The 20,687-nt window shown below is 34.5% G+C and overlaps 2 protein-coding genes across 3 annotated transcripts in view; both read right to left on the minus strand.

Moving 5' to 3' along the window:
- LOC113512097 (tRNA:m(4)X modification enzyme TRM13 homolog) overlaps positions 1-20,687 on the minus strand; it is a 232,565-nt gene that overhangs the window by 53,836 nt on the left and 158,042 nt on the right. The window lies entirely within an intron of this gene.
- The window catches only part of LOC113515824 (prothoracicostatic peptides-like), a 116,786-nt gene continuing 111,251 nt past the window's right edge, over positions 15,153-20,687 (minus strand). Inside the window, exons 6-7 of one of the 2 annotated variants that reach the window (XM_052893902.1) lie at positions 18,255-18,356; positions 15,153-15,678 (exon numbers count right to left, since the gene is read on the minus strand). In XM_052893902.1, coding sequence (XP_052749862.1) covers positions 15,650-15,678; positions 18,255-18,356 — 131 coding nt within the window. In that variant the 3' untranslated portion in view covers positions 15,153-15,649. The remainder of the gene's footprint in view (positions 15,679-18,254; positions 18,357-20,687) is intronic. The other variant, XM_052893903.1, reaches the window with a different exon arrangement.

Genomic DNA, 20,687 nt, shown 5'->3' on the forward strand with positions numbered 1-20,687 from the left:
AGATGAGGGTGAAGCAAGTCAGTTGGCCCATCGTGATGTTCATCATCAAAAAACAACTAAGATGGTTTCCAGGGGGAATCGCGTAGAGGTCAACCAATAAGGTATATTGCTAGCAATGGCCCTGTCAGATCTCATTAGTAACAATGTCTTCCCTCGCTTCAATTTCTTCTCAAAGGAGGGGAGCGTTTGCTAGTAGTTGCCAGTAGTTGCCGCACTTGGCAGGCTGATTAGCAACCGCAGCTAGGTTTTAGAGATGTTTTATCCACGTCCTCCCTTAGTCGTCTTTTATTTTTTTATTATACAACTTAGAATGGCAAACAAGCTGACGACCCACCTGATGGAAAGTGGTAACCGTCGCCAATACACATGAGCGTACTGTTCATGGACAAAACAGAGTATACGAGTACTGTTTCGCCTATAATACCCCCATGCGTTGCCATTCCTGAGGACTCAGGTGTTATTCCTCCGTACCCAGTAAATTCACGCCATATCCCACCCTTCAAACCGAAACACAGCCTTATTACATCACTTATAAAACAATAAAGACAGGCGATGTACCTACTTTTATCTCTCTGTTCTAAAACCGTCCTACATAGAATCTCCCTAGAAATATATTGTAATATATTCTACACGTGTTTAGATTTAACGAGGTTAAAAAAAAATATTACGAGTGTAACACTGCGCTTATCTAATAGTTTTTTGATGTTGTCGTATCAACACACGTGCGAGCTGATTAGTACGCTCATTTCACGAGATGATGAAGTCATTACTAGAGTTATTCAAGTAGAGGTAACGTAATACTTACTATAAAAATGTAGTATAAATAGAAAATAGTTTAACGATATTTTACTGGTTAAATTATATAATTATTATATGTGTAATGATATAAGATTTCGGCGATACAAGCCTAGAGCTTAGTGCAGGAATCGCTGTTAAAGCATGTTACCTTATCCAAGTATGTTAAATAAATAAATAAAAACAATTGAGTTTTTTTTTATTTTTTTTTAAAAATCTAAAGGGCTTTTACCTTCTTCAGGCATATCAGTCCTATTGTACCCTGAACTGATTTCTCCAACAAAACTTTATCTACCTTCCCTAGACGCGGAAAGAGAAGAATTGTTACTTCTTAGTTCTTCAACTGCTCGACCATTTGTTATGTATTTATGTTTTGTTATTAATTCCGTATATGAGTACATATAGTATTTGGAATGGTAGATGATATATTCTTAGTAAATTGTAAACTTTCGCGGTGTTTTCACCTATTTTAAATACACAATCGAGACCACAAAAATTAAATAATCACTGCAGTTAAATAGAACCGACATATCCGCTTCTTTGTTGCCAACGCCAACAAGCTTTGTTGAGCTGCATGACCTGAAGGTTTTTTTAACTGAGTATCACTATTATTCTTTTTTTTTTTTATACAACTTAGAATGGCATACAAGCTGACGGTCCACCTGATGGAAAGTGGTAACCGTCGCCTATAGACATGAGCAGTACCATGGACATAACAGAGTATACTGTTTCGCCCATGATACCCCCCATGCGTTGCCATTCCTAAGGACTCAGATGTTATTCCTCTGTACCCAGTAAATTCACGCCATATCCCACCCTTCAAACCGAAACACAGCTATGCAAGCACAACTGCTTCACGGTTGAAACACGAATGGGACAGAGGTAGCCAAGCAATCGACTTTTGTACAAAGTCTCCCTCTGGTATATTCTCGGATAGTACGTGAAGCAATTGAAATTAAGAAAAATCTGAAAATTTTCAATAGGGAAGATGTATATAGGCTTTCATCAGCATGGGACCCAATGATAAGTACGCTAAAAACACGTAATAATTTGTTTAAACGCAGCGTGGATACCGCGAGTGCGGTGTGTAGGGTGGCTCCAGATAATAATGGTGACAGTGTGAGGGTACGCGAGGAGACCGCGCGAGCTGCCAGACGAAGACGCCGCTCACTTCAGACCTGTCGTGATCGCTACGTAGTGTAATCCACGTTGAAACGTCGCCAATAAAGAAGGTATGTAGGTACTGTTTACCTGTAAAGGTTTTTTCATCGCGTTAAGTCCCCATTGTGTATTTAAAATATATTCATAGGCTATTACTTTTTTATTTGTTTATTTCCGGGGCTCAACTAGTCTATTATGTTGGGTTGTCTATGTTTTAATAGGTAAATCAAATTTTTTTTTGCATGTAATAAACAAATTATAATTATTAAAAAACAAAATCAATTTCAAGTATGAAGTATATAATTTGTTTTGGATACCAATCAGTCTCTATCATTCGCCTATTAATATTAAGAACAGCATAAACTATTCAGATTACACCAGGTCGTATATGGTATCACACATGCGTCGCTATTTATGACAAAGGGTGCTGAATATAAAAAAGAAAAGTCGTTTGTTCAATCGTTTTCATATTATTTGCCATCAAAATCTTGTAATACTATTTTTATGGCCTCAAACATCCGGAGTAAAGGACCAAAATAAGTGTTCTAGACTGGCGAATGGTTGGTTACATAAATCTATATGAAATGTTTGGAACTATCAAATGAAGATTGTTCCTGGCAACTGGACCGTCTGCTTGTATGCCTCCCTAACAATAAAAAGAAAAACTTGGCCCGTCTTATTTTTTATAACTTATCTCTGTTTTAAAATATATAAACAGTTGTTGTGACGAGGGTTTATCATAGTTTCTCACACTATTTACGTTAGATTTATGTTTAGAAATATGTATTTTGCATCTAGTGCCTAGTATTAATCAATCAATTAGAATTTACATTTCAGAATTTTGTATATTCTGTTTATTTACACATCTCAACTAGGGCTATTACAAGCAACATTTAATGAAATACCAATGACCATTCCAAGACATGAATGACAATACATTAGGCGACACAGTATACTTAGTTCTATTTATGTCTATACGGTTACGACTTCTCATCTGGTGGGTCGTCAGCTTGTTTGCCATTCTAAGTTGCATAAAAAAAGAGATTTTGTTGTTTCTTTTTTTTTAAAAAGAAGTTCAAAATTTTTTTGGATTTTTGTGTATATGTTACGCGATATCTTCACCAATTTTGAATCGTTTTTTATTTTATTTGCGATTGATATTGTTTAATACCCTATTAATTTTGTTATGTTTGAAGTCACCGCTTTTCTTTATGCAGCAAAAGGCATGCTTGTTTCGAAGCAAAATCACACCTTTTAAAAATCAAATTTTAAAATAAAAAAGTTTTTTATGCTACCCAGATTGGCAAGCAAGCTGACGCCCTACCTGATGGAAAGTAGTAACCGTCGCCTGTAGACGTTGTTTTGTCGAGTTTGCAGCGATGTAATATAATATTAGTGGCGTTAATATAAAATATTTTCTATAAAACCTTGGGTCAGATCATTATCAATTGCCAAGCAATAACAAGGGCGAGTGACCGTTTAATCAATGTGCTTAATATCGATAATTGTAATGTGCACTTTGCGCAAGCCAGTGCCTTGTGCAAGCCGCGTAATGCGCAATTAGTTGTAAGGGAACGCGCTCGCTGAGTGCGCTTCCTTGTAGCGTCGCCCGCGGCTCGATCTGCTCACTTAATTGTTATATTTATTGTGTTTACTATTACGTGAATGCTTATGGATATGGACGGCAGCTATTTAAATTATTAACCAAGTATGTTGGTTAAATCAGGGCACTGAGAAGAAATTATTTACTTATTTATTTAACTTTTTATTGCACCATAAACAAAAATATACAATGACAAGTGATTGTCAATGTATATTTTTGTTACAGTGAGTAATTCAAGTGAAATACAGTAACGTAAATACAGATTGAAATATAAACATAAAGGTACAAAAGGCAGTCTTATCGCTAAGGCAATCTCTTACAGACAACCTTTGGTTAAAGAAGTACAAAAAGAATAATTAAAATAAGAGTAAATTAAGTCTGCACCTCTTATTTTCTTCCAAGTATTATTTATAAAATTATTAAATATTACGTTAATATGCAAAGTAATCATATATTTCAGGATTTTATTGCATTTTTCAACAAATTCTTTATCAGTAAAATCAATAAAGATACTATCAATTCAACAGAGATTTATTAACTCCTGTAAATAAGTAGTAATTCTTAAAAAAAAAAAAAATCAAAAAGATTGATAGACAGTAATTAAATAAACTGTTATTTATCTGTCTACTTTACGCCGAGTTCATGGCGGAGTAGGCACGGACAATCAAATGTTAGAGGGACAAAGTTTGCACTTGGCACTAGTAGTGATTTATTGTATAATTTAGTAAATAATTAAAAATTAAATATATAATGCACCTGTATAACATGGACAATGAATAAATTCAATAATTAATATTTGCACGCCATTCGATGTGGCGAAACATAATGGACATCTTATAAACTTCACAAATGCAACACCTTTTCTACAATGTTTCTAGCAAATCAATTTCATTTCATTTCATTTCCTATTTCTACATACATCTTATGCTTTTTCTTAACTCGTCTCTTGCATGCACGCCAGTTCCGGAGACTCTTGACCTCTCCAGCACACATGGCAACTTCCAATAGAATATCTGATCATAACAGGTTATTCTAGGCTTCATCCGATACCAATGTCCGTCCATTTTCAAAATTATTTGATAATCTTAAAACAAGCTTCTTAATTATTACATTACCTATATAAATACCTATAGTAAAATATAAAGAAAAAATTTTAACCCTACGGTGTCTGTATATGAGAGATGTTTAAAAAAATATATGAGGGATATTAATAATACCAACAAAACAAAACAATATTGTTATAGAAATTTTGTCTGTCTGTCTGTGTTTGTACTATATCTGTCTGTATGTATGAATGTTCTGGTAATACGGATCAACCATTGCATCAAATGCGGTTTTCACGGTTGTGTTCCTGAAAGTTTAACTTCAAAAATTCCGAATTTCGGGCTCAATTTCGTGTTCTTGTTCGTACCAAAATCGATCCAGTAAATGGAGCTTAACATTTCGTTTATTATAAACCCTATCTTAATAGTGCAGAGGAATGATATTTTAACATTTTTAATAAATTTAAACGGCATGTATTATGTAATTTTAACATCAAATTTCTGTTTCGTTCGTGCCCGAAATTTCGGAAAATATTTCATGGTAGGCCCTCTGGTGTATTATTTATCTTGACCGGCCATCTAGGAGTGGTCGATTCCATTGGTTTTCTTGCTTCTTAAATCGATATGTACCAAAAGTATCTATGTGTGTGTATGTATATTATTGTATATATGTATATATGTATTCCTGTATACAGATATGTATGTATTTTAATTTAGTTATATGTGTTACCTTGTATATATGTCAACATATCTATTTCTTAATAGGAACAACTATACTCTTTCCTCCTATTATTGTACGCACACTGTCCGCTGGTAATTAATGCTCCTTTCCACTCAGGGTTTGCTGGAAGAGAACTCTTACAGAGTTAAGCTCGACTGTTGTACATCTTTATTTTATATATATTATATGTTTGTAATTTATTGTGTACAATAAAGTATAAATAAATAAAAAATAAATAAGAATAAAAACCCAGTAATAATAAGCACAATGAATACTCCATATGGGAACAACAACGTAGGCAAGCAGCCGTGTTAAAGTCTGCAACATAATTAGAAGGAGCAAGCTGTCGATGTTGCGGTCGCGACACACGTACCAGCGGCTTCAGGGATAACTTCCCGACTAACTAGTTCTCGCGTGCGGTCGCCCATGTCTAGATCCGTGTTCGTGCGAGCTCGGGCCTCGTAGAAATGGTTAGTTCTATGCTCAAGGGGTCACCAGTACCTCTACACATATCTGTACTTCAGGGGTCCATGTTCACGTTTGTATTCGTACAAGCAGTGCATTTACGAGATTGATGCTGTGTTTGCTCTGGGCAAACAGTTGGTGAACTCCTGTACATACGTATAATCTGTTTTAGGATATTTGTTTTACACCACTGAGGTGTCAAGCATAAGACCCATCTAATGGTAAGCGGTTACCGTAGCCTATGAACGCATGCATTACTAGGGGTTTACAGCGGCTTCAGGGATAACTTCCCGACTAACTAGTTCTCGCGTGCGGTCGCCCATGTCTAGATCCGTGTTCGTGCGAGCTCGGGCCTCGTAGAAATGGTTAGTTCTATGCTCAAGGGGTCACCAGTACCTCTACACATATCTGTACTTCAGGGGTCCATGTTCACGTTTGTATTCGTACAAGCAGTGCATTTACGAGATTGATGCCGTGTTTGCTCTGGGCAAACAGTTGGTGAACTCCTGTACATACGTATAATCTGTTTTAGGATATTTGTTTTACACCACTGAGGTGTCAAGCATAAGACCCATCTAATGGTAAGCGGTTACCGTAGCCTATGAACGCATGCATTACTAGGGGTATTACGCGCGCTTGCCGACTCTGAAGAAACCTCTTTACCCCCCTTTTGAAGAACCCTATGCTGTAGTCTCTTGGAAAAACCTCGGCATCCCTGGCTTTATCCTTATTTCATAACTTGAGTGTTCATGAGAGAAAATTTGTTATTTATCTTGAATAAATCTTTAAAATCACATACGAAATACTTTATTACAGTAACACACAAAAAAAACGAACAACAGATTTCAAAGTACAAAATTTCTTAAGACCAAAAATGCACAGAGTAGTGCATAACGAAAACACAGATAAATAAGATAAAGCTATCTGCCACTGTACAGATACCATAGATTAAAAATGAATGACACAATATTTAATAAACAATATACAACAAAACTTAATACAAAATTAACAAAGTTTTGTAAAGTTTTGTAAAAATTATCAATGAAGCATCTTATAAATGTTATATGTCCACTTGTTGTACATCTTTGTTTAGTAAAAATAATAAAAATATAAGGGATAAATAAAAAATTATACTTATTACAAATTAGATTCATATTAATATATTACAAAGGATGCTAATAACAGAATTTAATAAAACACTAGTAGCAATTACGAAACTACTCTTTGTGCAAACATTGGTTTGTTATACTAGCGACTATAATTAATAAAATACAATTATTGTGTACGGCGATAAGAGCGGTCGACTCGCAGCTAGTTACAAGTATGACAACCGCACCACAGCGAGTACGTGCTCGACAAGATTTGGGATTGTTTTTATAATTAATTGAATATAATTAATTAAGCAAGGGGCGATAACCTTGTTTCTTCAATTTAAAACTAACTATAGTTACGTAATATTAGATTACTTTGTTAAAACATTTCGTTTGGTTACGTTTGTGATATTGTTTGGGGTATTGCTGCGTGTGAACGATGACTCGGGTTCGATTTTCGATTGGGCCAATATTGGAAATAAGTTTCGTTAGAAATATAAATAGTTATTTGTTTAGAATTTTACCAGAAGGCGACTTTGTACAAAAGTCGTTTGCTTGGGCATCTCTGTCCCATTCGTCTCTGTATCGTAAAGTAGTTGTTTGCATGGTTGTGTTTCGGTTTGAAGGGTGAGATATGGCAGTGAATTTACAGGGTATAGAAGGATAAAACCTTACCCCTCAGGACGATGGCAACGCATAGGGAGTATGACGGGCGAAGTAGTATAATCTGTTATATCCATGGCACTGTTCATGTTTATAGACGACGGTTACCACTCTCCACCACTTACCATTATGATTTGATTTCAATTAGTTTTTTCTTTATTTTGAATAATCACAAACATTAGTTTTGGATCCATATTTAATAAATATATATTGAATTTGCATGTATACAATTTTAAGGCAATTAAACAGATGCCAAAAAGTTCTGTCACATGTTAAATGTTTGTTTGAAGTAAATAAATATTTCACTTTATTTAAATTTCATCAGGTGGGCGGGCAGCTTGTTTGCTATTCTAAATTGGATAAAAAAATGATTTTGTTTAATTCCGCTACCATTAATATGTGTGTAGCTGCCAACACACGAAGATTGACCACCACTACCAGAAGTTCCACAACCTACCATCTGAGCCATCAGTCTCCGTCTGCTATTTTGTTCACGCACGTTTTGCGACACGTGTGGAATATAAATTCCACTTGTGCCATCATTTGTATCTGATGCTTTATAACAGATTACGAGCAAACATATCGGCACTGTTTGCACAGCACGCCGTGTGCCGGGCTCGTGCAGTACTGTAACTTACACTCGGTACACAAATCAGCCAGATTGCGGTCTCCATTTTGTTTCAGTTGTGGAATTGGATACGTTTCGTGGAAGCAGTGTGACGTAAGTGATGTCGACTCGAGTGATCTGAAGTGACGTGTTAATATTTTATAACGTTCATAGCGGCGGTGGTTCTTTATAAACGACGCCTCGGCTTCGGCACTCAGTTGAGTAATTTATGAAAGTAACTTGTATGAATTTGAAAGAGAGAAATTGATACAGCAGATGCATAGATTGCGATAAAAATATGGTCGTTGAGAACTAAATTAATTTCAAATTCGTCCCCTCGCAGCAATCTTTTTATCAGATAGTTAAGATGGCGACTTTACCATTGCTTCCACCTACCATATGAGTAGTTTGTTTGGGTAACATCATCTTACTCGTTATGTTCTCATGGATGGATGTATTATACATAATAATAATAATAATAATTTATTTGCTCGAAATGTGGTACAAAGGTCTTAAATGGTAACTGAGCTACACATTTCGCCGTATCTAAAGGCATGCAAATTTTGTCTTAGCACATGTTAAGTAAAAATTTATCAATTACGTATGTCCAAATAATTATTCTAAATACATATAAATTGTTACATTGAATAAGTTAATTATGTCAACATTTAAAAATAGTCGATATTATAGTTATAAAGCATTAAAATTGTACATGTCATATTATTAATATTATTACATGAAGTGCATTCTTAGTCTAATCTACCATTCAGACTTACAAATTCTTTTATCGTGTAAAAACATTTTTCAATAAGCCAATTACGTAGTTTTATTCAGAAAATTTGTTTCGGAAAATTACAAATATTTGTTTTACTCTGCGTGTTTTACCGCTTGTATAACGAATTGTGCTCAGAGGAATTGTTTAATATGATGCCCATGGTCACTTTCTACCATCGTACGACTCACCATCGACAGGGAATTCACCATCATACCGTACAGCCTAGTTGGTTGTGTACAACGCGGTTTCAGAGATGTTTCCTCCCACGAACACTCAGGTTGTGGAAGGAGCTTACTACCGAGGTTTTTCCAAGAGACTACAACATAGGGTTCTTCAAAAGGAGGGAAAAAGTGTTTTGTATATTAGGTATTGCAGGCGTTCATAGGCTACGGTAACCGCTTATCATCAGGTGGGCTATATGCTTGTTTGTCACCTCAGTGGTATAAAGAAAATACATATCTGTCAGGCCTGTCTCCCATTAGGGTAGGCAGAAACAATGGAACGCCAAATACTTCGATATACTATAATATGAACATATTTATATTAAGATATTAATACAAAAATAGTATTTTAATCATTTATACTCGTAGTGTGGTGCTTTTTATGCCATGCTGAGGTGTTATTAATACTTGCCTCGGTTTCCTAAACACCTGTCGTCATATCCGTGCTCGCATTTGATTTTTTTTTTTTTTTTTTTTTTTTATGCCACTTAGAATGGCAAACAAGCTGACGGCCCACCTGATGGAAAGTGGTAACCGTTGCCTATAGACATGAGCAGTACTATGGACATAACAGAGTATACTGTTTCGCCCATGATACTCCCCATGCGTTGCCACTCCTGAGGACTCAGGTGTTACTCCTCTGTACCCAGTAAATTCACGCCAAAATTTGGAATAACAACTTTGTTTTCAGGAGTGGTATCTAATGCACAAGGTTGGAGGGGAAGGGATTGTTAGTATAGGAGACTAAGGACCCAACTGTTAGCAATATACCCAATCAGGTCGACCTCTACGTGGTGCCCCCCTGGAAATCGTCGTGCTGAATTCCAGGTGTATTCATCACGATGGAATAACTGACCTGCCTTTTCATTTTCATCTATTATACCTCACTGGTGCCCAGCAAGTTTATACCATTAGCGCAGGCGGGGTTACCATTCCAATATCATCCATTAACAAAAAAAAAAGCAATGCTCAAGGTCTCCTGTTTGCGTTGTGCCCTGGGTTCCAATAGCGAAGGTCGCTGACGGTCTTTGAACCCTAAAAAAACGCACTAGCTGACATGGACGATACTGTCTATTCTGTGATATACCTAGTATTGTTCATTATTTATATCTATACGTGAATGTTACTACTTTGCGTCAGGTAAACTGTTACTTCTTTTGCAACTGCAATTAGTACAATTTTGGAACTAGATTGTATGTATATACATATGTATGTATATAACTAAAGTTAAGGATTTTAGACGCTTTGTTCTTATTGCTTACTTCACAAAAAAAACTAGGTAAAAGGTGGACTAAATATTGTTTCCAATTAATGCAATGCAAGAGTATATAAAAGAAAAGAAGTTTAAGTAAAATGCAATTTAAAGAAATTGTGAAGTGAACTTGAACACTGCGCTGCACTGCAAAGTTAACTAGTTATAAAATAAAGTCCACTGTTTATACTGTTGCTGCCCTTTATCTTCAAGTTTTTCTTCGATACATTTGTTATCCAATCCTATCTTTTCACACGTACTAAGTAGTCGCGCTATAGGCATTGTGAAGTAAATATGTGAATGCATAGGAATTGCGAAAAAGCATGGTTTGGTATATAATTCTAGTAAATATGTAATTGAAAGAAAGAAATAATTTAATCGAAGAAGCACGCGGCCCACACAGTAGCGCACAAAACAAGAACAAAAGAAATCAAAACAAAACAAACAAAAGAAAATAATAATTGTATACAAATAGAAAGCAATTAAATTATAATAATAATAAATAAACAAACAAACAAACAAACAGTAGGATAACTCTTGAACCCAACATTGATCTCAATCCAAATCTATTGCTAATGACAATTTAACACTGCACTCGTGTAACAACAGTTTTTTTTATTTTTTTTAATGGGTGATAATGGTATGGTAACCCCGTTTGCGTTATTGGTATACACTGGCGGGGCACCAGTGAAGAATGACAGATGAATATGAAAGTAGGTCAGTTAGCCCATCCTGACGAATTAAACTAGAATTAGTCACGATGGTTTCCAGGGGGAACTACGTGGTGGTCGATCTGACAGGGTATATTGCTAGTAATAGGGCTATTTGACCCCATTACTAACAATCCCTTTCCCCCCCTGTAACAGTTAGGAATTAGCTATAATTAGGATCGGTTTACAATAGTCTGCATTGGCAAGTTGCACCAATATGCATCTATCAGAATAGTATGGGACCATTATGTCGCTAGTGACAAGTGACGTAATTCGAGAGTGTGAGTTCATTTCAGTAATTGTATCTGGTAATAAAAAAACCGAAGTATGTGCCTTCTATATATCACATAATGGAAATGTACTTGCTACATTACATTTATATTTACTCGTAGTGGTAACTGATTTTAAACATCACGGACACACTGTTGCAAGTACTTTATAAGATGTCCTGGACATAGAACGTGAAAGTGAAAACAAAATCATTATGGTGGACATTTTTTATTTTCTTTTTTTACTTTTTTTCTAGTATCAACTAGTTATTATCAACCAGAGGGAGACTTTGTACAAAAGTCGATTGCTTGGGTACCTATGTCCCATTCGTGTTTCAACCGTGAAGCAGTTGTGTTTTCATGGCTGTGTTTCGGTTTGAAGGGTGGGATACGGCGTGAATTTACTGGGTACAGAGGAATAACATGTCTTTAGGAATGGACACATACATAATTTATTAAATAGTATACAGATAATCACCGCTGTACAATTCTATTGGAAATTGCGCAGCAGTGGTTAACGTACACACAGTGCAGCCTGCTTGCTATCATGCTCAGGATGCTGTCGGCGCTGGCACTACATTCACATCAAATATGGTATACTAAATATGATCACGTTTGTGCTCAATAAATTTTTTCACTTTTGCTCGAGTCACTTCGACAAGGTTCATTTAAATCGATGGAGACCTAATTCTTTTATTCTTTTTGGTATTACATTATACAGTCTCATACAACTGAACTGAACAATTTGCCTCTCAGAGGTACAAACTTTTTGTGAATTTTCAATCCGAGTTTTCCAAAATTTCTGAACCTCGCCATTAACATGTTAATTTTTAATGTTAATTAATGTATCTTCGTCAAATATTCAACAATTGTTTGACATGATATCCATTCCAATATCCATTACATCGGAAAGAAAGGGATTGTTAGCAATGAAGTTTGACAGCCCCATTGCTAGCAATATGCCCAATTAGGTCGACCTCCAAGTGGTTCCCCCTGGAAACCATTGTGAACAGTTCTTGTTGAATTTGTCACGATGGGCTAACTGATCTGCTTCATCCTTATCTATCATCCGTCACTGGTGCCCCGCCGGTTTATACCGATAGCGCAGGTGGGGTACCATTCCATTATCATCCATTAAAAAAAAAACATCGATTCCATCCAATCATCCCACTGATCGTCATTGATAAGGAATTTCAATATTAGAACTGCTAAAATGGTTAACACATTTTCAACATACGCTTGTCGCACTAACTTAGGATCCAATTCTTCCCTCAACAGAATGTTATCATCCTATAATAAAGCCGTAAACGTTGACCATGATATCGACATCTTTGGTAATTCTTTAGTGCAGTTTACTAGGCTTATTAATAATATGGATTGGTAATTAGGTCTTCTCTAATTGTATAACTGTTACTTAGCATTGACGCTTATCTGTGAGAGCTGTATACACCTTTAATTGATGTGTTCATATAGCCTTAAGCTTGGTGGTGAGGAGTGAGATGTTTTTGTTCAAATAAACTTAGATTTAAGCATTTTTTAATAGTAGTTTTTCACTTTCTACTTACTTATATCATTGTACATTGTCTGCTTAATTGTTGTGAGCATATTGTTGGTGTGTCTTTTATAAATATTTAAATTAATTAAGGCCTTATTATTATTATCACCGCCGTGTGGTCCCGGAATAGAATGGGCCACCCCTACAATGTCCGTCAATGTTGTAAGAGGCGACTTAGGGAACATAATGGCAGAGGGATGGGAAGCAGTATCCCTTTTAAAATTTCACTAAATTCTTAACTGCTGTTGCAAATCCGCTTGCTAAGCGAGGCAACTGCTGGCAAAATTCTCCTTATGGGAAAGGCTTATGTCCAGCAGTGGACAGTTAACGACTGGTATTATTCTTTCCCTTTAAATATTCGTTTAAAGACATGAGGATGAATTACAGACGTGTATAGGGTAATTTTAAAGTAGTTTCTTTTCTTGATCGTTCTTTTTTTTGTACAACTTAGAATGGCAAACAAGCTGACGGCCCACCTTATGGAAAATGGTAACTGTCACCTATAGACTTGAGCAGTACCATGGACATAACAGAGTATACTGTTTCGCCTATGACTATAGTATGACCTCTGTATCGAGTAAAAGCTTTCTTCAGGATCAACAACGCACACGTAATATTTACTGTCGTTGTTGCACATGTTCGTAGACCGGTAAGTGTTCCCCATCAGCCGGGCCGTATGCTTGCTTGTTACAGTTATATAAAACTAATCTTGTTATTTATAAAACTGTAAAGCATTTCGAAGTGATATTAAAGCGAATGAAATCTGATAAATAAAATAGATACGGGAGATTGCAAGTGATTGACAGTCCAATATTTCACGTCGGCGTCGTCTAGCTTTGCACGATTGGCTGGCTGACTGGCTGGCTTGTCTTTCACTTGGCGTTTAACAAATTGCTGTAAATGGCATTCTAGTTGTGTACAAATATAGAATATTAATGTAGAATAGTAAATAAATCGTATGTTTCCACCTTTTCATGTGATAGCACAGTCGCTTTACAAGCGAGCATTCCTCCACAGACTGTGTGTGGGGTGAGGTTTTACTTATTTACTCGTGTTATATAGTTTGAAACGATTTAAAAAGTGAAGGTCTCTATTGGACTGTGAATCGTTTGTAGATTTATATGCGTGTCGTGCATGCACTACGATATTTTATTTAAATGTTAATTGATTTTGAATATTTTTTTTTCAATTGAAAGAGTTTATCACCTTGTCGCTTTCACATAATGATCTGTAATGAAGATATGTAATTAATTTCAATTTTAAAATCACTATTTGCACGCCTACTTATCTATAAGGCCACTAAATTATTCTATATTATGTACATGAATACATTATAATAAATAAAAAAATGAAATAGTTGCCAAAAATAATTCCACATGGCTGTGCCATTGTAGTTCACCTCGCTGTTTAAACGCACAAATAAATTCCTTTCATTTCATTTTCATTATTTTTTAGAAAAATATCTTTTTAGTGTATTATGTATCTAAATTTTGTGACTCGATATAATTGCACAAAATCATTAACCATTGGTCTCATGACGAGATTAACTATAGTGTTCACTTTTTGTCAATTTAATATTTAATTAATTATAGTAATATTCGGATTATGAATGACAAAAGAGTCATTTGCATGGCTATGCCTCGCTTCTTATGGTTGTGAAATTACATGGTATATAGTTTACGAGTATGTCTTTACATAATATGTTAGTTTTCAGGAATGACAATATATTAGTATGCGATGTTCGTGCCATAAACCACGCCATGGACTTCGTGATGCTGTTCATGTCTATGCTACAGGTATCACTTTACATCAGACGGATCGTCAGGTTTGCCATTCCAAGGTTGATGATGTAAATATCAGGTTTATATAGTCTTTTTATGGTGAAATTATAAATTTTCTGCAAGTAATCATTGTAGGTATTATTATTTCAGCCGTTAACTGTCCACTGCTGAACGTAGGTCTCCTCCACAAGGGGAGTTTTGTCAGAAGTTGCCACGCTTGGCAGGCGGATTGGCAACCGCAGTTAGGCTTTAGAGATGTTTTAAGAGGGATGCTGTTGCTCATCTCTCGACTAACTAATTTCCTTAGTGGCCTCTTTCGACACTTACGGAAAAGAAGGGGTGGCCTATTGTATGCCAGAACTCACACGGCGATTGTAGGTACAACATCGGGATATACGTCTATTGGGTGATGACTATGAATAAATAAAACACAATTCGGCTTCCGAATAAACTTTTATTGGACAAACGTGGACCTGTGGCCTCTGTTACAATTTACATCAACATTACTAATAAAATACAATTAATTTATTTTACCAATTAATTTGACTAACTAGCATTACATATAGTTACACCTGTCGCACATAACTATGTTATACATATCAAATATTGTAAAAATTAATTACTTATACTAAACTTCGATAAAATTTTACTCTAGAAGGTGACATAGGTTAACAATTGTATTTGTACGTGAGTTTTAAGTGTGAAAACAAGAATAAGGTCATCTCAAGATGCAGTTGGTATATGATTTGATTGGTAAACAAAAATAGTAGGAACACATACCGTTTAGAACTATTGTAATTCGCTCCGTTGGTTGGAAACGAAACGAATTAACGTTAGGTTAGGTTCGAAAGTTAATTAGTGGAAAGTTAAATGGACAGACAGTCGTTTAAGATATGGTGGTGTTGCTATGTTATTATATTACAGGGTTGCCAGTGGTCTAGGCGTCGTCTCTCGCGGGGCTGCTCTCTGTGGACAGGAAAACGTTGTTGTTAGTACATGAGACTTGCACAGTTAAAACAAAAACATTTATATAATTGTAATATAGGTAGTAGTAAGTAGTTTTACAAAATTATTTTAATAATTAGACCACATGATTATTGTTTTAAGTATATTTTTGAAACATGTATTACACTACTATTGAGTGACGTGGTTGACGCTTCGAAAATATGTCCCATGTCTTGATCATTATAACTTACAACTTTTATATCGTCTGTTTTGAATTATTTGAAATATGAATAGCTTAAATATTATTGCATGTAAGCTAAACGTTTCATAAAATATTCTTCGGTGGTTATATCCCATTTTGTTACATAAAGTCTTTTCGGGTTTAATTCAGCATTGTTTTGTCAACAACCTTCGTCCCGTCGGTCTGTTTTAGAAGTGTTCCCAAATTATATTATTTATTACATAATTTCAAAAAGCAACAGTATATATACTCATATATACGCTTGTATATTATATTAATAACACGTTGGTATAACTTAGCGGACACAGGGACAATACGGCTCATAAATTTAATCAACCGAAAAGATAATGTTTAACACTTATCGGTTTTACTAAGATAGTTTTCAGTCGATTGTTACTAACAAATATGGGTTACAATTATCTGTAATATAAATTATTAATTATTATTATTATTATTATTATGTCGGCTCTCTGAGTGCTTTTCGCTTTACGTTTGAAGTATTCGATTAATGTAATCAATAAATTGTATATTGGGAAATGATTAGCCAATTAATCATAAACGAACAATGTACTTTGTCTGTAATCATCCTCTAAGGCGAGATTAAACGATCACTTGCAAAGAAATTACCGTCCGCCTCATCCAATACTTCAGTATACCGTACTGATTAGGTAATATTAATGAAACGAGCCATTAAAAGATTAACAATATTGTTTTGTCGATAAATTGTGCACGCTTTAATTTCAAAATTTATCCGTTACGTATCGCGGGCCGGAATCGAATACTTTTCATTTGATAAATTACAATTCAAAAGAGTTTTACGAACTCTTTTTTTTTTACTTTATAAATGATAAATTGTACTGTTTAAAGACTTCTGAGCGTTTTGTCTGCATTTCTGTTGTGTTTTATCAACAAAATTTAAGTAACAAATGTAGATTTGTAACGGATTTTTTTTAGTAAAATGTTTCCTTCCTTAAACAATTTCGACATAATAAAACCATTTGTGTTCAATTTTTTTTCATGGAATGTACCTGTTAGTTATGTACTTACTGTAATTTTTTTACGATATCAAAATTTTATCTCGAATTTATATTTAGTTTTACTATAATTTTCGTAAAGTCTTAATTTTGTATTAGAGGAAAAAAATAATATTGGCAAAGTAGAAACATTGGCTGTACATTTTCAAAATTAAACGTGACATTAATATAATTTAAAATGTACCTACTTTTAATGAAAATATATAATAAAAAATGTATCGAGTAATTTGGGCTCATGAATTTAACAACACATAAATGGGAATCCAGATAACGATATCTGTATACGACCGGTGCTGTGCGCCGTAATGGCAATATTAGCCAGGGTTATTTGACATCATTTACCCATTTTGTTGTCATCACGTCATAATTTAGGTGTTATTTTAGAGGATTCCTATTCAAATTTAATAACATTAAAAAACCTCACAATATCAGTTACAGGCCCATGTAGAGCCGATGAAGGTAGGTATTTTAATTTTAGGTGAACTAACAGGATTTATCAAACTACTTAATTGTGGGCGGAAAGGGATTGTTAGTAATGCAGACTGAGAATCCCATTGCTAGTAATATACCCAACCAGGTCGACCTCCTCGCGGTTCCCCCTGGAAACTCATGGTTAATTCCTGATGAATTCATCATGACGGGCTAACTGGCCTGTTTTCATTCTCATCTATCACCCTTCACTGGTGCTCCGCCAGCGTATCCCGTTAGCGCAGGCGGGGTTACCATACCATTTTCACCCATAAAAAAAAAAAAAAAAACTATTTAATTGTTGAAAATTAAATGGCAACCTCGTCTATGCGATTGATCAACAATTGGTTCCTTGCTTAAACAAGACACAAACAATGTAATACGTTTTTAATTAATTTACATATATAGAATAATAAGACTTCGAAACAGATGTTTGATTATGTTGATATGTAGAAAGATCATACGTATATACTATACGTATTAAGTCAGTAGCAGTACCTAATGAAATGTAATGTACAGCAATACTAACTATATACATAACATCCAAATATCACCTTCATTACCATTATAATATTATATTTAAAATAGAAACATAATAGATGAAACATATTCTTGTAACAGATAGAGAAAGAGAAGAAGAAGAAAAGAGACTACATACATGAAGACACAAGTTCTACAACTATTCTAATAACATCCAAACAAGACTAGAATGTGACAGAAGATAGAGGTGATAGGTATAAGGAACCAGTGTGTGAGAGAGAGATGGCGCTAGTTAGCTGTGTTCATATACGAATAACATGGATGTAGTGAGTGGTGAAGAGGCGTGGAGGTGTTGCGCGAGCGTAGTTGGTTACCATTGTCTTCGTCGACCGTTACATCTGAGGCTTGTGCTGATCTCTTGCCCCACATCCCTCTTAGGTTCGTCCAGCCGGGTTCCCTCTTGAAGTAATATGCTCCTGTAGGTTCATACACTTCTTTATGAGCGTTCATTGCACTCTTCTAATTTCATTAGGAAGAACAATTTAACTTTAATAAAATTAATAATTAACTATTAGATTTTTCATCCTAATGTTTATAATTATTGCAATTGATGAATATACATTGGATTAAAGTTTAAAAGGTGTTCAGACATGCTTCATTCTTATGGACCAGAGAATTTATTTGTGACGAAAAAAAGGTTGTATATGAATGTAAAAGTATGTATATAAACGAATTTATATTTACATACACATACATCTGTTTTTTGGTATATTTTAGTTAATAATAATAATCTTTATAAATGTATATGCAATTAAATGGAAGTAGGCTTACTAACACGTGAGAATTTAGATGGATGGAAATATTTTTAATTACGTTTAATTTTACAAAACGATTGTTAAGAAATTTCTGAAATTAAGTTCATGTAGTTTAGAGATTAAAACAGCGGAATGTGGTAAATCTAAATTCATTAACGATAGTGGAATTGAAATATATACTTTATTTTATTGATAAATAAGTTAACGATCCTTTTAATGGAAAAAGAAATCGTCGTCTACCATAATCGCAAACAAGAAAATTTCATGACTCAAATAAATCACGAGGATATTTGAAAACGCCGATAAAATGGTAGTCAATTCCACTTATCCCTAATGCACTTGCATTATGTATAATGTATGTATTATACATACATAGTATAAAAAATAATGCTGGACTTTCCAGCGATGTTCATTATCATGGATCAAGAACATTACGAGTATCTACGATCGTTATCGTCGCGTTAAAAATATAATATAAAAATTTAGAATCGTCAAAAATGGTCCATTATTATTAATTAATCATGTGTACATGATGTTGAAATTATTAAATAGCAATATATTCTACGCATTACAACAACAAGGAATAAACATTTCAAAATGGCAGCGTTCAAAGTTTGGATCGGTCGCATCGTTTATGGCGATATTAAGCGAGTCCGGCCATAGCTGGGAGGAACGCTTGTAAATGAGAATCACGCCGCGGCATATTGACTGGGATATTTAATTTAAAAAGCAGCCGACCGAGAGTTATTATCTAATTCGGAGGCGGCCGACTCTGCAACGTTTATTTGATGGCTCTCTGGCTATATTTTAACGTGATATCTTTTTACTTCATCACGATATCTTGCACGGTAATTATTTTCCGTATATTTTTTTGGCAGTGTGTGAAAATTTTACTCAAATATCTGCCTATTTTATTTTATTTATTATTTTCTTTATTTGGGATAACAAACAGTTGTCACAATAAGTTTTATATACTACAATACTAATCGTAAGACTAATCCTTCATTATTATGAAACCCACAGCGCTATCTGCAGGTGAATAAGAGACGTATACATATAAACAAAAACATTATAAAATTTTTAAAGTTAAAAACATTACATTATAGTAAGGGGAAAGAGAGAGAAAAAATATTATTATATTAAACTTAATATGTATTGATACTGGAATTTTATTACAGCATAAGTAATAGCCCTGTTTTGTAACGTATCTATTTTGTTTGATCGCATTATATTGCATTACTTTGTCTCTATCTAAAAAAAAAAAAAACTCGGCCAATATCAGTTAGGTGCAGAGTTATAAAGTTATATAGTGCTAGTTTACTTATATAATAAAATTATCTGTTCTTTTAAAGTCTAAATTAATAATTGTCTTGAGAAAATTAATTTAAAAGATATAGCAAAGTGCTATTATAAATGTAAATAAATTAATCAGTTTAATGCGGTTTCTTCAATGAGAAGCAAGTAATTGCTCCACAAAGTCCGCAATCCAAAAGTAATTTTTAAAGAAAGGTTTATTGATAAAGTTTTATGGAAATTTCCATTTATTGCTGTCAGGCGGTTGGGGCGCCGAGAATTGGGAAGCGATCGTACTCTGCGTGAGTGATGAACACACTTAATACTTCATCATATTAATTAGGGACTTTCTATATTTTGTAAAGCTGACAATAAGGTTATTTTTTTACGTTATTACAAAAAAAGACTTCAGTGAGATTCTAGTTTAAGACGAGTTTTGACTCTGGATGAAACTAATAGTTTTAAATTTTAATTAAAGAATTTTTTTATAATTGTTTGATGGTAAACGGAAACAGTAAGCCATGGTGCCTGCAACATCAGCTATGTGTTCCAGACTATGAAGAAACATTATTATATCATTTTTGCAGAATGTTTAAAAGTAGCTAGAAACTACTTTAAACATCCATTCTTGAGTGTGGAGATGGATTCTCTATGGAAAGCGAGCGGTGCGATGACCTTCACATCATGACAAGTTCTGAA

This window comes from Galleria mellonella, unplaced genomic scaffold, assembly GCF_026898425.1.
Source record: "Galleria mellonella isolate WM207_F2 unplaced genomic scaffold, CSIRO_AGI_GalMel_v1 utg184, whole genome shotgun sequence".
Lineage (NCBI taxonomy): Eukaryota > Metazoa > Arthropoda > Insecta > Lepidoptera > Pyralidae > Galleria > Galleria mellonella.